General features: G+C 42.7%; 1 protein-coding gene across 2 annotated transcripts in view; it reads right to left on the bottom strand.

The window, feature by feature from the left end:
• Positions 1–403: 403 nt before the first annotated feature.
• The window catches only part of LOC144710834 (uncharacterized), a 35636-nt gene continuing 18915 nt past the window's right edge, over positions 404–17124 (bottom strand). Inside the window, exons 7-12 of one of the 2 annotated variants that reach the window (XM_078584650.1) lie at positions 10256–10366; positions 7746–7854; positions 1999–2117; positions 1674–1824; positions 1376–1520; positions 404–593 (exon numbers count right to left, since the gene is read on the bottom strand). In XM_078584650.1, coding sequence (XP_078440776.1) covers positions 529–593; positions 1376–1520; positions 1674–1824; positions 1999–2117; positions 7746–7854; positions 10256–10366 — 700 coding nt within the window. In that variant the 3' untranslated portion in view covers positions 404–528. The remainder of the gene's footprint in view (positions 594–1375; positions 1521–1673; positions 1825–1998; positions 2118–7745; positions 7855–10255; positions 10367–17124) is intronic. The other variant, XM_078584651.1, reaches the window with a different exon arrangement.

Below are 17124 nucleotides of genomic sequence, written 5' to 3'. Positions count from 1 at the left end.
ATTTTTAACATTGAATTGTTTAACTTACCCAAATGATGAAGACAAGTTTAAAAATTCAATTCAATGCCTCTTGCCTAAGTTGTTATTCAAGTCATAGATTAGGATAAGGGTCCTTGGCTCAGTTTTCTTTAACTTAAACCCATTTTGATCTTTTACTTTTTTGTTATCTAATTCCAAAACAGAAGCATGCATTTTTATACATATATTTCAAAAAAAAGGCAAGCATTTTTTCATGCCTTCTAAATATTCAAGCATAATTTATTCTTGCTTACCTTTTTCATTCACTTATTACTCTTTTAATAAAATATATTGATTTACATTTTATAATGCCAAATATTGAAACTATTATTTCGTTTTCACTTCCTTGTCTAATCTTAGCTGGATTTGTCATGGTGGGCTTCCATTAAGTGATTAAAAAATAGGGAACATCTAAGAAGATACAGCCATATAGTACAGAGCCGAGTGAAACTATGAGAATTTAAAAAGGGGACATGGGCGGCTTTGCTGAACCCAGGTTGAGTGCCTGCCTCATTCTCTCCAGAGCATCCTCCTCCAAAACCCGCGGCGCCGTGCCGGAGTCTCTGCTGCTGAAACTTTTCACCCTGGTGTTAGTGGGTACCTCAGAGATTCAGTGCAAGATGGCAATAATCAGAACTAATGAAGGTTTTCTAGAGATAAAGTTATGAGTCCAATGTGTCATTGGATCATGGTTCGGATTCTGTTGAAGGATACCTGGAACTGTTGTTTAATGGAAATTAATCCCTGATTCAGAGAGAGAGAGAGAGAGAGAGAGAGAGAGAGAGAGAGAGAGAGAGAGAGAGAGAGAGAGAGAGAGAGAGAGAGAGAGAGAGAGTGAGAGAGAGAGTGAGAGAGAGAGAGAGAGTGAGAGAGAGAGAGATAAGAAACCCATTCTTCAAGGAATGAGAGAATGGAAGAAATACCCAAAAAAGGAAACAAACTACTAAAAATGCTGACCAAATGAATGTGGTCTCAACAAGGATAGCCAAAATAGAACGGTTAAGCAAAGATTTTTTAAAAACATGTGTCTTATCCCAAGGAAAAATTATGGACCTCAGCATCAGAGGAAAGGATTACCAAAACATTGGAAGGTCGCACTTAAGTTGGATGTAAGTCTGTGATCCCAAGTGGTGTTGAACCCTAAACTCAAAAGTGTAAAACCTAATCCCTACACCCGTCCCCCTAAATCACAAACTGTTGTGATGCCCGTTACTGATACAGAAACAAAAGTTTGCCAAAGCATGTCTGCCGGGATGATTGGGAAATAGTTACTGAAAGGAGAAGCATGAGCCTTGGCCAGAAAGATGATCTGTCCACCAGAATGGAGGACAAGATAACAGAAATAAATGATTCTAACCTTGTAGCCCGCTGGCTTTGCGCAGAGCCTCCTCTGCAATGGGCCTCCACTCCTCTGAGCATGAGTAGTTGATGCCCATGCCGGTGCTGAGGCCACGAAGCAACTGCACAGTGCGGAGGATGGAGAACAGCTCCTCGGGGAAAGCCTATTTGGTAAACACAATTTACCAGCTTGAGAAAGCATGTTCAAATATCTTCTGTGTATTCTAAAAGTATTAGAACTGAGCACTTAACAAGGTTAAGCTTTTCTCAATGTCCGTATATTAAGGAATGATGAGGAGAAAGGATAATTGCAGTACCTTGACAGCAATTTTCTTCAGAGAAGAGCTCTCCTCAAAGGGGGAAACAATTCCTGATCCCGGACGAATCTTGGTGTCGAACATTGACCTCGCCAAGTTCATTAACTCGGTCTGATCTTGACCGATGGTTTCGGTTTCTATTCCCAAATCCCTGAAATTAACCACAATTGCTTTGAAACCCAAGTAATCTGTGTGCTAGTAAACAGATGAAACCGACAAGAAATCTTTCTAGATCACGTACGGTTGAAAGAAATCCCCCATTTTTATAAGGAGAAAACAAAAAATGAATAATATGGTATACTATATAATTAAAAAAAATCATCACCTGTAGCATTCCAAAGCTCTGGTCAGGTTGCCATCTGCAATAGCAAGAACTAATTTTGCATATCCAAGCCTGAGACTGTCAGGAAGGCACTTCACTTGCCCATAGTCTAAAAGCGCAACCTAGAAAAGTGGACGCTATAAAATTGATTACGCACAGATTTAAATACAAAAATTAAGATTAGGGGTATTCCAAAGGGGACTGAGGGAAAAATGCATTAAATTCAGTTGCATAAGGTTTATCAAGCATATTTCAGATTTGATTATCAAGCATACTTCCACTTTGCATAAAGGCTTAAACACAAAAAAGGGAAAATAAGGGTAGGAGATAATATTATAGGCCACTAAAGAACACAGGAATATGTAGAAGAGCTATTGATTGGTAGAAGAAATATGCAGGGAGAAGATTGTGTTTTAAGAAAGATAGGGGAGATCATCTTCCAATGTGATAAATAAATATGATTGTGAAGTAGACATGAAGCCTATAGAGGCCGCCATGCGCCCTGGCGGCGGTCCTTTAAACCACGCAGAGGTAAGACTCACCATTGCTTGTACAACATCATCCATCGATATGCTTTCCATTTGTTGAAGATGATCTTGTTTCTATGCAGACACATTGCCCATAGCACCTCAAAGGGTCAACCCTGCCTCTCTTTCCCCCTGAGTCCACCACCCTGTAGAGAATCCCAAAAAGTGTCCTTTGAGGAGACATCCACCCCTGTGGTTGGCTGGTCCGTGTCACAAAACCACCCTTGTAACTTCAATCCACTTGTAAATTCAAAGATGAAATTGTGTTCGAGAGAAGAGTTGTGCAATTAGAACTGTGAGAGAACTCGGGGAGAAGAGAGAACAGGGAAGGTAAACGACAGACGGGGTTGACACACCTGGGTTAACGGAATGGTGCACTCCAGGAGCTCAGGGCGACTCCTTGCTGCAGGGGTGATCTTCTGCAAGGGAGGGCAATGAGCAAAGGGGGACTTTGGACGAGAATTCGTAGAGAGATTATTTACGGTGGTCAAAAGTATCTTCCTCGCCTTGGAAATGCCCTCTTGAGGGTCTGGCATTGGGAACTGCTGGGCCGGTCCACCGTCATGTTGGATGGGCCGAGGACGACGCTCGTAGACACGGGAGTGGATCGTATCAGGACTCCACAAGGCTCAGGCAAATGAGCATTTGAAAAGAGATGGGCGCAATCTTCTTCACCAATTGTGCACAAAGCACACTCCACCAAGGATTCTGGGAGCCACCTCTTCATGATGACTTTCGTCACATGTATTTGTTGAAAGAGCAGCTAACAGAAGAACCTCACTTTAAGGGGGATCTTTTGTCTCAAAATGGTGTGACATGCGCTAATGATTCTTGGTTATTCCTGTGTCTGCGGCTAAGTCTCACATAAGCATCTCAGACGTTGAAGGATGTGCCAATCTACCCTCATTTGCCATTTGCCCCTCTTAGTAGATGTAGGTGGATTAGAATCTGCTGCATCCTCATTTATTATTCCACTCTTTGGTCGGACAAGGTGTTGCCCAGCACAGATATCATGTGCCATCCCAGCACTCCCAAACTGTGGCATGAGGGGTCTGTGCAAGGGAAACGGGAATGAGAATTATCATTAGTGTGCTCAGAGCTGAACATGCATCTAGCCAAAATCAAAATGCTGTGTGCTGCCCCAGCTTGGCTTTGAAGAATTGCCAGACTTTAAGAAACACCTGCCTCAGCCCTACTGGAACGCAGAGGACAGTCGGACTGGACCTGTGCAACTCTCCCAGCGTAAACTAGATTAATAGTTGTCCTTAAAAACCTGTGTAGCCATATCAGTATCAATTCCCACAAGTCTACTTACCCACTTGGCCCATAATGCTGTTTCAAATCCTGCATTTTCCTCCAACAGTTGACCAATGGAGAAGGAAGGATTTGAATATGATCGGATTGATGGTGAAGGGACTGTAAGGTTCACCAATTCATTGGGTGTTCACCCCTTTATATTTAAAAAAAAATTAAATTAAATCTTGCATTTTCAATACTCATAACCCCCCCAAACAGACTGGTCTGCTGGAAAGCTAAGGCTCCAAAATTCCTTCCATAAGCTGTTGGAGTAAGCCCCTGTTGTACTTAAGGCAAGGGCATTCACAGCCAAGATAAAGAGTAGTGCAAGAGGGCATCCCTGTCTGAGCTCTTGTTTGGTAAAATCCACCCCCCTTCAGGATGCCCATTGAACAGCATTGAAAAAGAGTGGGTTGTAATACATCTTTTAATCACCCCACCAATGTGGTTGGAAACCTTGATGCCACAAAGATGCACATTGGAACTCTCAGTCAAGACAGAATCCTCCTTCCACACAAACCCTTTTATCTTTGTTCTTTTCCATGCCGTCAAGATCTCTATTGCAAAAACTGTGCCATCAACGAGCTGTCTTCCTAGAATAATGTGGATTGTAATGTGATGTAGCCCAGAAGCCCCTTTTCTGAGGCCCATTAGCAAATTGTAGCCCAAGAAGGAGATTCTTCTAGAACTGACAGGATCTGCAGAAATTTCCCTAGAGCCCCTCAAAATCCTCTGACAGGATTTTCTCTGACAGGATCCTCTGACAGGATTTTCTTTGACTGGATTTCCTCTGACAGGATTTCTCTGACAAGATTTTCTCTGATAGAATCTCCTAACAGATTCATACCTGACAGAATCCTCTAACAGATTCTTCTTCTACCAGGATCTCTGCTCTAACTTGTCAGGGCTGCATATCTTCTGTTTTGTCCCATCAGGATCTTCTTGAGCCACACAAATATCTCCTGACAGCTTCTACATGCCTCAAAATCTGTAGGATATCTCTGCTCAAGCCTGTCAGGCTGCTTATCCTCTGGTTTAGCTTGTCAGAATTGTTTTTCTCAATATTAATTTTGGACGGTCGAGCTGGGAAGTGTTCTCGCGATGCTTTGGACGTTGTGGCTTCAGCGCAATGAGGTGAAATTTAAGGGGAAGGCTGTGTCGCTGGAATTGGTGCTACATGATGTAGGGAAATGTATATCCTACTAGTTCAGTAGAACATAAGGGAGGGAAAATGGGCCCGGCGGGCCAGGCATATATATCAATAGTAATTTTTGGGTTGACCACCGAGTTCAGGTGGGCTTCCCTCTTTTAATTTCAAAAAAAAGAATTGTTTTTCTCAATGTTTTGACTTGTCATTTCATGGGTACACTCGTTATGGATGACCCTGCACTTGTTGTGGCCTATATGAGGCCCCCATGTACCCCTGAATGAGGATTATTGAAGTCTATTGTTTTGTTAAAACTATTGTTTCTCCCCTCTGAGTGTTTTCTTTGCTAGAGAGTGCTTTAGTGTTTGTGGATTCAAGCACAACCCCTCGTGGACTCAAGGGTTGGAGAAGCTAGTTCTGTGGATTCAGGACTTGGCTCCTTCAAGTATAGCAAGGCTTGTGGATTCAAGTCCTGTTCCTACACGATTAATGTACTAAGGCTGCGTCATAATGGTCCTACCAAGATGCCCATAGTGCAACATGTCAAAATCCTCCACTCTAGAGCAACACTAGATATCCAGGATTTATTCTTTACAATCTGAAATTTCCTTGCCGATGTTTCCACCATGGCAATTACATCGATCTTGCCTGTCTCCCAAAATCTGTTGTAAAAGAAAAATGAAAGACCATCTGGCCCCCAGGCTCCTTTCCCGTTCAGTCCCTTGATGATGGCTCAAAATTCCAACTCTAAGAAAGGCTGTACTAGCTCCACCTGATGTGCTGGCCTTGGCCGAGTTGCTCCACTTATACTCCACCTCCATTCATGTCTAGTCCCTTGCAATGAGAAGCTCTTAAAGTAATATGTTAGTACTCTTTCAACAACCTAGGCTCCCAAATACTCTTGGCTTCATGCTTGCACCCTCTGTTTTTTTTTTGTTTGAATGAAAAGAGGGAAGACTACCCAAACTCGGTGGTCTACCCAAAATTACAATGGATATATAAGATAGTGACATAGTACATGCCCGGCCTGCCTGGCCCTTTTTCCCTCCTTTATGTCTTACTGAATCAGTAGGATACACACTTCTCCACATCATGTAGCACTGATTCCAGCGACGCAGCCTTTCCCATAAATATCACTTCGGTGCGGTGTAGCCACAGCGTCCAGAGCACCGCGAGGACCCTTCCCCAGCTTGACCGTCCTCTACCCGTGCCTTTCTTGAGGGACTTCCAGCACGCCTTGTCTGACGTCACGTCCACCCCTCTCAGCTGCTATTCCCTCCAAATGGTCTGCGCAAAAGGACACTCAAACCACAAGTGAGAACAGTCTTCCTCTCTAAGGCCGCCCATAGGACACTCGATTGATGTGCCCGGGATCATGCGCTGTCGAAGGGTACATGTCATAACTTGACGCCTAATAAGCAACCAACCAAAAATTCACACTTTCAGTGGTACCTTCTGCTTCCATAGGCATCTACACGTATGGATAATGTCTGCATCTTCTGTCGTAATCCCCCGAATCTACTTATACACTTCACGAACTAACCCCTGGACTCCCCTCCATACTCAGCTGTCCCTTATCCCATTGACGGGCTGTAGATCCACTATGGTCTATTGCATGTTTAGGAGATCTTCTAATCCCTGTTCAGACAGTGCATCCTGCAAGATCGGATTCCATGTGCCATCCCACCAGTCTTTCACCAATGCTTGTGGGCTCGTAGCCAATGCGAATAGTCTGGGGAAAGCTTCCCGCATCAGACCTCCTGTTGACCAGTCATCTAGCCAATAGCGAAAACACGCTCCATCCCTTAATTTGGGTACAAAGAACCCTTGGCTTCGCAGGAAAATTTGGCCCAAGCCCTGCCAAAAGCCAGACGCCCCTTTGAATGGGGTCGATTGCTGATCCCAATTCAACCGTGTGCCGTACATATCTCTTAATACTTTTGTGACCATGTATATATGTACATATCCCAATTCATTCATACCAACAGAGATACAAAAATATATTGATATGATACCGGGCCGCATTTACGAGCGTCGGCGGCCCAAGACACATCAAGAGCCCACAAGCCCAACGGCAACCCTAACTTAAGGGTTGGGGTGTTGGAGAAGGAAGGGAGCAAATATCATTGTGAGTCGTTCTCCTCTACAACTTTCTCTCAGCAAGCTCGGGATCTCTGTCTCATTGCTTACCATTCACCGGCCCTTCAATTGCAGACGTTCTTCCCTGCAACCGGACGTCGAGGAACCTCGTCGTGGAGTGACGTTCTTCCCACTCCCCGATATTCTCCCCGTTTCTCTCCCCTTTCCCTCCCCTGACCTCATCTTGTTCTCCCTGGCATTGTCGGAACTGTTATCCGTTCTGGGCATCGACGAAGCCTAAGAGATGGGAATCGTCTTTCCTTTTCAGTAAATGAAGTGTTTTGGGAGTTTCTTATCATATATATGAAAAGACAAGGGGGAGGTTTCTATAGAGTAGTGGAAGCAAGACAAAATTCAATGCAAATGGCTCCTGCAACACATCCCAATTCTTGCGAGAAAATTGTAAATTTCATTGGGTACTTAGGAGACAAGAGCTTATTATAGATGACTGTTGGAATCAAGCGCTTACCAACTGTGCTAAAAACTATAGCTGATAGCATGGGCGCTACTTTTCATCTTTAAGCAGGATGTTGTTCTTCAATAATGACTAATACTTGATTTCAAAAATCAGCAATCACCAGAAATTCAGCATTAAGAGGATAACACAAAGGATCACCAACTATTTATAGAATTCTTATTACCTTGGAGCCCTTGCAGACAAGAATGTTTCCAGGATGAGGATCCGCATGGAAGAAGCCATTCTCGAGGATCATTTGCCCATAAGCAAGATTAAGATTTCGCAAGATACTCCTGATCAATGAGAGTCCATACTGATGTGTCAAAAACATGTCCTACCCTCACAAGGAGAAGTTCATGAAATTTCAAAATACAGTTAGTTTTGATCCCACAGATAAATGAAGGATGCTTCAAATGTGAATTTCATGATCATTCAACTGAGGAAGTTTTATAGAATGGCCCCAATTAAGAAAAATATTCCTATTTCTCCTCAGAATAAAATGTTTAATGGTTTATTTTGACTGATAGAGGAAGGGACAGAGAAGAAGATTGAGGAAAATATGCTGATATCTAAACACAAACAGAACACACCCCCTCAACCTGGAGCAAAGATGTGATATGCACTCCACTTGTCACAAAATAGTACTACATGGGTCCCTAGGAGAGCCTTCATGGAGATATCAGTGAGTTGATCACCCAAAGAGGTAACATTAGGAGCAATCAGGTGATTGTGGATTCTCTCTCAGGTAACAGTCCACTTCAATGTCTGTTTGTGGAAGACTGGATTAGGCAAGGCCACTGGTAGGGTTCCCCGGGTCGTGTCGGGGCATTCTCGTCATGTTTGGCTCTATAGGGCAGACTGGAAGTTTGGTTCTTAAGTGATCTTTGGTGTTTTCCCTCCCCTCTCATATCCTCTATATCCACTCTCCGTCTCTCTCCCCATCCTCGCGATCGTCTCTGCCTCACCGCGTCTTCAGGCGGCTCGTCCCCGGCCAATCCCTACCCCCTCAGCTCGGCCTTCCCCCGACCATTCCCATTCTCCTCTCTACCCCTGGAACTTCTACCTCTCCTCGTCCTCAATTGTCCTACCAATACGAACCAAGATCAAGGTTCTTATCAGCCACCTGACTGATTCTGTATTTTCAACAAAGAGAAGAGTAAGGGTGGTATTATAAACATGTTAAAGAATTATAAACATGTCTAAGAATGTCATTTTGCTGAGGGGTATCTGGGGCAGAACTGGTGGATAATATGACAGTTAAGAGGAAACACATCTTTGAGGAGCTGAAATATTCTTTGGCATAATCCAATTGTTGAAAAGCTTGCTAAACTGGGAACAAGTTTCATCCAAAAAGAGAGGAGAAAATAAGTTTCTTTTAAAACAAAAACAAGATAAACCCAAGTCTATCAAAAAAAAGAATACTGAATTGAAGTTTGGAAGTCAAACAACTTGGACTCTGGACATCTGAATGAACTACACCAAATGGAGAAGAAGAATGGAAATGAGATCTGGGATTAGAATCAGTTTGAGTATGTTCATCCAACTGATGTAACTCGCTAGCAGAATACTTTAGGTGAGGCAAAGGAAGGTGGAGCTGCAGCTTGAAGATGCAAACATGTCCCAGGCAATGAGGGTTAAGGGAGATTTGAGACTATGGAGAACAAAACCAAGCAGTAATGAGGGTTAAGAGAAGATGGCACCAAGATTGACAGTAGGAGTGCTCAACCCCATCTCTAGGGGTAACTGAATATGAACTGATCCAATGTCATCATCCTGATGACTACCTTTGCTGTGTTGCGCTTCAATTCACTACCTTTTCGTTTATTTTGTTTTTGCTGTTGATGGACGACGCCAATAATAAGGCCATAAGGAAAAGCATTGGGGACAGTACAAAATATAAGGCACTTGATATCAAGGAATCATCTTTGTGGAAAAATTGATAAGGCACTTGATAAGGGGCATAATAAGAAATCTGGAAAAATTGTGGAAGACTTGTCTGATCCATAGAAGGTATCATAGGACTTGTTGAAGAGCCTCTGCCTTAAAAGTGTCATAGGATGAAGGAAATGTAATCTTATGGATCTTTCTTAGACAATTCAAAAGTATGGGGTGCAAAGAAGGGGAAATTGAGTTGGATGCAACACCCCTTTTTCTTTTCATTACATGGGGATGGGGCCAAGGAGCCTTTGAGATTAGAATGAATTATCTCGTCCACCAGCTTGAGGATCTCTAAGAATTCAAGGAGGCAATGCTAACTTTATCTTATTTGATGAGTTTTGAGTAATACTCTTGGATTATGTTCCGATTTAAGGTAGACAACAAGTCATGGAAACGTATTGGTGTAGCCCTACTCCTATTTCTTTCTAGTTGCAATCACGATTAATGAAAAAACCTCTGTTTTATGAAGAGTAAGAAACTCAATATCGTTTGTTATGCCTACAAATATTCATGGTACAAAAGATCTGATACAATAGGTGGCACAAGGTCAATGGGTTTAGAATTCAGAGAAGGAAATAACTTTATCAGAGAGAGGGACAAAAAAATGACAGAAAATCACAGCCTAAAAATTAAAAAGAGAGGGACATTCAAAGCAACATTCATACCAGAACTCTAGTTTATCCACATACTAGAATAGTCAAGGTCAATAATATAAAGAATAAGAAATGACCACATGATAAATTTCCAAAAACTTACTCTTTTGCTGCGAGTGCCATCTTACTGTTTGGATTTATACCTCTTTGACTCATCTCTTCCCCAAGATTCATAATTGGAACCCCATCGAGAAAATCCATTACCAACACTCTCCTGAGAAAAGCATAAAGGAAACAAACGCTAGGTTATAAATGGATTGATCTTTTACTTTCATGATTTCTTCAAAAAAATAGTTTCATGATCCTACATCCAGCACATCAATGAAAATACAAACAGAACAAATGTTTTTGGTTGATAAATTTTTAAAAAGCACATGAATGATTTCAACAAATTTGTATTTGAGAAAAATAGACAGATGATGAGATAATCAGGGTGATACTTTCTCTGCTTTTAGCTTGATCAGGTAACCAAATAAACCCACCTCACAGCACACTCTATGCAAACAAAATTCTCAATCGTGACTAATAGATGCATTTGTTATTCTCACTGAATGGATTGAACATAGATACAAGTAGAGAGCGGCATGCAGTTTGAACATGGCTGGGACCATGTCCAGATACAGTATATCTCAATTCATTATTGCTCAGATGGTAGGCTAATACCAACTTGCTAATGGAAATTATGACAAGCCTCCATGGCACGCCAATTGGTACTGGCCCGAGTGACTTCAGTTCGTCAACCCTCATGGTCCATCCTGACCCATGATTGGAATGGAGGATTCACTTCTGGCAAATGGAAGATAAGAGTGTGAGGCTTTTCGGGTGAAGGGATCACAGTATGCCACAGAGGACGCTGATATTGCAAAGGAGGTCTTTGATGCTCAGGACTTTTAGTTAGGAAGCACTTTGTTCTAATCAGAACTGAAGTACCTCATTAACATTTCCAGAGTGAGGTACTCGTGGGTGTTCCTGGCCTGCACCCAGATGGAGTCTATTACTCAACGCCTCAATTCCATGGAAGAATGCTATCACATTATTGAGAAGCAGGATCATTTCACCACAGACACACAGAAGCAGATGTCCGCACAACATACGCGCATAGAGGTGACTTCCAAAGGTTTTCCCTTCTGAACCCATGGTGCCTTACTCGAGCACCATGGATTGGGGCACACTCAAGGCCAAGGTTGACGATACAATAACGGTACAATATGGAGGCAAGACCTCTACTTGCAGGGGACTATGCAGGAAGTTGGCTGAGGTGGGCCAAGTGGTACCTCTGGGTCAATCTTATCACCGAACAGGAGAAGTTCTAACTTGTTCTTCTTGACCAGAAAGAAGCTTTGGACTGGTACATCTTCATCAAAAATTTCAGGGATTGGAAGGATTTTGATACAGTCCCAATTAGAGTATATAAAAAAAAACACCGTAGTCAAACAAAAGACATTGACCAGGCATGACCATTAAGGGGCCATGTAACCAAGGTGGTACCGACATGGCCACTAACTCCTGCAGAAGCGGGTCATTAAATAAATTAAGCCCAAAAATAAGAGGAAAGACCTCAAATAAAGGTAACTTGACAGTTGGACTTCATGGAGGGTGATGAATTCTCTGGATGGAACAGCTTTATGGGGCAAGAGGTACATCCAGAGGTGATAAGACTGCTGGAGGAGCCAGTTTAATAGGAAGGAGGCAATCACTCAAAAGCTGAGCAGATTGGATCTCCACCAGGAGTGCGGACGTGGAAATCTTCAAGTATAATTCTTGTTTTTTTTACCAATTTGACAATGTAAATATCAAATTTCAGGCAGATACTGATATAGAGTTTTGGGATCTCATCTTAGGATATGCCCCAGCATCTCAAAAATCTTAGGCTGGACTCTAGAGTTTGAGCATTCCATGTGAATTTGAGTTTTTGAGGGCAGCATATATACCCAAACCATCTTTGTACTTCCTGGCTCACACCTACCTCAATGCACTGAAGCCAGACATCAGGACAAAGGCACAGAGAGCAAAGCCTTTGCACCCTGATAAAAATCAAAAATAATATCATCAAGGCTGATGTGGTGGCATCCTGGGTGCTCGAGATGGCAGACATCAGCTGTTTCATCATTACATTGCACAATGGACAGACAAAACACAATTCTGAGTAATGCGTGAATTTTACTAAGTTTATATATAAGGGTTGGAAGCTACCCAAGACTTTCTGTTCATGCCAGCACCAACACCATTTTAGGCATACAGTGGCTGTGTAAGCTCCATCCAACTGGAATCTTCTTGTGATGCATTTCAGAATTTTCTTTGCTCTGGCGTGTCAGTAAAGAACTTCAAAAGCTCAATCATTATTTTTAGAGCTCCGCCAGATAGCCACATAGATCCAAGCCCGCGAAATACTGAAATATCTCTATGCCACATCAGCAACCAACATCAAAGGCATCAGTGCTGAATTTTAAAGCTCCACCAGATAGCCACAAAGGACCAGAAACCATCTATTAGCTGGATCTCTCTTGGGGTTACCGCCAGATCAGGATGAAGGCAAAGGATGTGCCCAAAACAGCCTTTAGAATGCATCAAAGACATTATGAGTACCTAGCGATGATGTTCGGGCGCACTAATGCACTAGCCACGCTCCAATCCTTGATGAACTGCACCTTCCAGCCTTTCAAATGTGTGTCTGTACATGTGTTTTCTTATGACATCTCAATGCATAGAACAGATCAAGATTAGCAGAGGATGTTTTCTTATGACATCTTCAGTATGTATGACACAGTCAAAGCGCCATCTTCACATGAACCATAAGAAATATCAGTTTGGGAAAGCACGTATTGAATATTTGAGGCATTGGATTTCAGGGGACAGCATGTCACTGGATAGTTCTGAAAGTCAGGTGCTCTCTCTGTGGCCTCCACCAATGATTATAAAAGAATTAAAAGCTTTTATGGAGTTATCTGGTTATTTCCCGCGCTTTGTCCAGGAGTATGCAGCTTTCACCTGAACCTCAAACAACTTTTTGAAATAAGGGAAGTTTGTGGACAACAATGAAAATGCATTTGAAGAGACAAGAGGGAATTCTCTTTACCTCCAATCCCATTCCTGCGCCATTTCTCTTCATCTTTTGTGGTGGAGACTGATGCCTTTGGACGTAGGTTGTCACACTATCAATAGGAGAAGAAGAACAAAATAGTGGCCAAACGCACAAAATGTCTACACCGTCAATGATGACCAAAAACTAAGAAAATTCTGAAACCTCAGATTGACAACCTCTATCAATGCCACTTCCTCTGTTTTTTTGCCCTAATCCTCCTGTGAGACCCTCACTTAAGGGTAGGGTTAGGGCTGGTTTCACATTTTCCTAAAATGCACATGTCCGCCCCTCTTACGGCAGAGATAAGTAATCGGGACGGTGGACACTATTCTCACATAGAAGGGGCTGCCAGTGGCATATTTCAGCAGAGTCTTTCTCTGGGAAGCCAAAAACAATCTCACTTATGAACGGAAGTTGAGTGCCAAGCCAAAGTGCTGGTCTTACAAAAGTGGCTTCATTGCTTATCACTTTAGAAATATATTTTTAAGACACGATCAGAACAGATTGCACACCATAATAAGTCAGGAGGCACACCTTCGGTATGACAAGCTACTTACCAAACTTATGGACTTCCACATTGAGATTGTTTAAAAGGAGGGGAAGAAGAGTGGAGCTGCAGATGCATTATCAAGATCATCCCTCTCCAGGAGTTCTGTGCATCTCACTATTTGGAGTGGGCCGGCATCAAACAAGAAATCAGGGGCTACCAGCATCTAAGTGGCATTCCTATGTAGATTGCCATCTACCCAAATCACTCTTCTTCGAGCTGGGTGAGTATTTATCCCCCATCTTCCCTGATTTTCATGATATGTCACTAACAAGGCATGATGGCTTCTTATAGACATATAGTACATATTTGTCTCGGATGAGAAACATGATCACAACATAGGTGAATGAAAGGCCTGAATGCCAGAAAAAAAAGAGCTCCACTGCATCGTCATCTGGATTATTACAGGACTGACATTCCAGCTGTCATTTTGGAGGATATACTATGGGTAATTGAAGTTCTACCCAAATTCGTGAAATTCAACACCATCCTTTTGGTGTTGGAGGGGGGACCAGCTGAATAAGTTTTTTTTTTTTTTGAAACAAATAAAAGGCAGTCACCCGACGAGTCGGTAACCACCCGAGAAGTATATGGGCCCTAGAGCCCATATGATACATGCTTAACCACTCTCTCTATTCCCCCCTTGCGGGAACCATGCCACAATGAGGTTGTCGACCTCATGGGTGAGTTCGATGTAGCCATATTCCCCAGAGCACCGTCAGTTTCGATGTAGCCCCTTTCCTCTTTTCGTCTATTTCCATTTATTTGCATGGATTCCCAGAAGGCCTCAGCTGATGTCGTATTGATTCCCAGATGTGTTTGAGTAGCCCAAGTTGATCGTGCAAAAGGGTATGCAAAGAACAGATGGTCACAATCCTCTTCTCCTTGCGTGCAAAAGATACAAATCATCGGTATCTGTGGGTACAACCGTTTCAGGAAGGCGCGAGTCACCAGTCTCTTGCGGTACAGTAGCCACCCGAAGATCTTTACCTTTAGGGGGGCTTTTAGGTGCAATATAGCTTGGCACGTCGATATGGTCGTTTGGTCCTAATTCCCTTGGCGGATCCTTGTATAGACTTCTTTGATTGAAAAGCGGGCATTATTCCAAACCCAACCGTCCTTTTCGCCTAAACATGGTCAGATGTGGTGCAAGGCCTGCTGCATGTCCATGAATTCCGTTACCCTTCGGTCTGACAAAGCACCGTCAATTACTGGGTTCCAAATGTTGTCCCAACATTCGCCCACTGTGGCCTCAGGATTTCGGCGAGCGCAAATAACCGCGGATATGTATCACAAAGTGACGCAGCCTTAGTACACGAAAGGCGTAGGAACAGGCCTTGAATCCACAAGCCTTGCTCTACTTGAATGAGCTAAGTACAGAATCCACAGAACTAGCCTCTCCAACCCTTGAATCCACAAGGGGTTGTACTTGAATCCACAAGCATAGAAGCACTCTCTAACAAAGAGAACACTCAGAGGGGAGAAACAACAGTTTCAACAAGACAATAGATTTCAATCATCCTCATTCAAGGGTACATGGGAGCCTTAAATAGGCCACAAGAAGTGAAGGCCCGTCCATAATGACTATACCCATGACAAGTCAAAACATTGAGAAAAATAATTCTGACAAGCTAAAACAGAGAATAAGCAGCCTGACATGCGTGAGCAGAGATATCCTGTAGATTCTGGGGCCTGTAGAAGCTGTCAGGAGATATTTGTGTGGCTCAAGAAGATCCTGATAGGACAAAACAGAAGATATGCAGCTCTGACTAATTAGATCAGAGATTCAGGCTGAAGAAGAATCTGGCAGAGGATTTTGTTTGAAGATCTTGTCAGAGAAAATCCTGTCAAAGAAATCGTGTCAGAAGATCTTGTCAGAGAAAATCCTGCCAGAGGATTTTGTGGGGCTCTAGGTATATTTCTGCAGATCCTATCAGTACTAGAAGAATCTCTTTCTTGGATCACAAGTTGATAATAGGCCTCAGAAAATGGGCTTCTGGGCTACATCACAAAGGGAGCCGCATGGTGGGATTTGTCTACCCAGAAGCGAAATATAGCGCCATCTCCTAGCCTGATTGAGTAAAACTCATGAACTTGGGAGAAAATTAGGCAAAAGCCTAGCCAAAAGGGCGACGCCCTTTTGATTAGGGTTGTTTTATCCTCCCAATTCAAACCTCGACCATAGCTATCCCGCAACATCTAGATGACGAGGTCCTCACTGGGTTGCATGAGCCTTGTCACCCATTTAGTTTGTAATGTCATGTTCATACATGGTAAGTGCAAGACTCCTAACCCTCCTTGACTAGCGGGTCTGCAGACAGTGTCCCATGCCACCAGTGCCAAACGTCGCTTGTGGTCTGATTCTGCGCCTGTCCTGAAGAACCGTCTCATTAGGCTTTATAATCTTTGAAAGCGGAGAGATAGAAGATGGGGATTGCTGACAGTACTGACTTCAGTAGAACCAACCGACCCCCCCCTAGACAGAACACCAGCTGAATAAGTTCTATCATTTTTTTTCTCTTCAACATCCTTTCAATGCCAGGGACATGGCTGATTCTTTTGCCAAAGTGATAATTGGACTCCAAAAATCACTATGATCGATTGTCTTGGACAAAACAGAAGGTTTGTGATCTGTCCAAGTCATGGACCAGTCGACGTATGTATGTTATCCATCCAAACCCAGTTTGCTCCTCGCTCAGCAGAAACCAGGCTGACAAAGTTCTTTTGTGATTATTTCTGATGGTTGTTAAATTTTCAGAATTACAGGTTTAGCAGAATTCCAGATTCTCATTTTTGATTAATGAAGTATCTTTCAGCTTCTTTGCATTTTTAGATAATGTTACATTGGGCCATGAACAATAATCCCACATTTATCATCAAAGAATAATCCAAGAAAGCCCTCAACAAAAACTTATCATGGACATTATTCATACAAAGTTACTGATACAGTCTTCTCAGAAATATTAAAGTTCAGGCAAAAACAAACTAGAAAGAAAAGTACAATATATTGATCAGAGTTGATGATACAAATATCCAGACCCTCTCTTCCTGGATCTGACCCACTAGACGATTACTCATCTCCCAATCTCTTAAGAATTAACTTAAGAGCCATAGGAATCACTCCCTCTTCTCCTCGAGTGTTTTTCCTGAACTATACACACTTATCTACACATATATATACTATCCTGCCTCTTCAGTCGCCTTCTTCGAACATATCCAAGGGTGGCGTGTGTTTTTTGTTTGAACTATCAAGGGTGGTGTCTGTTGGGCAACCCCCCTGGATTCTTCTTCAGGAGATGCCTTTGTTAGTGTCCCTTCAGATGTCTTAGGTGCTTCATTATGT

This window comes from Wolffia australiana, chromosome 13 (genome assembly GCF_029677425.1).
Source record: "Wolffia australiana isolate 7733 chromosome 13, ASM2967742v1".
Taxonomy (NCBI): Eukaryota; Viridiplantae; Streptophyta; class Magnoliopsida; order Alismatales; family Araceae; genus Wolffia; species Wolffia australiana.
Note: the sequence above shows the minus strand (reverse complement) of the source record. Positions and strands in the feature narration are given on the sequence as shown.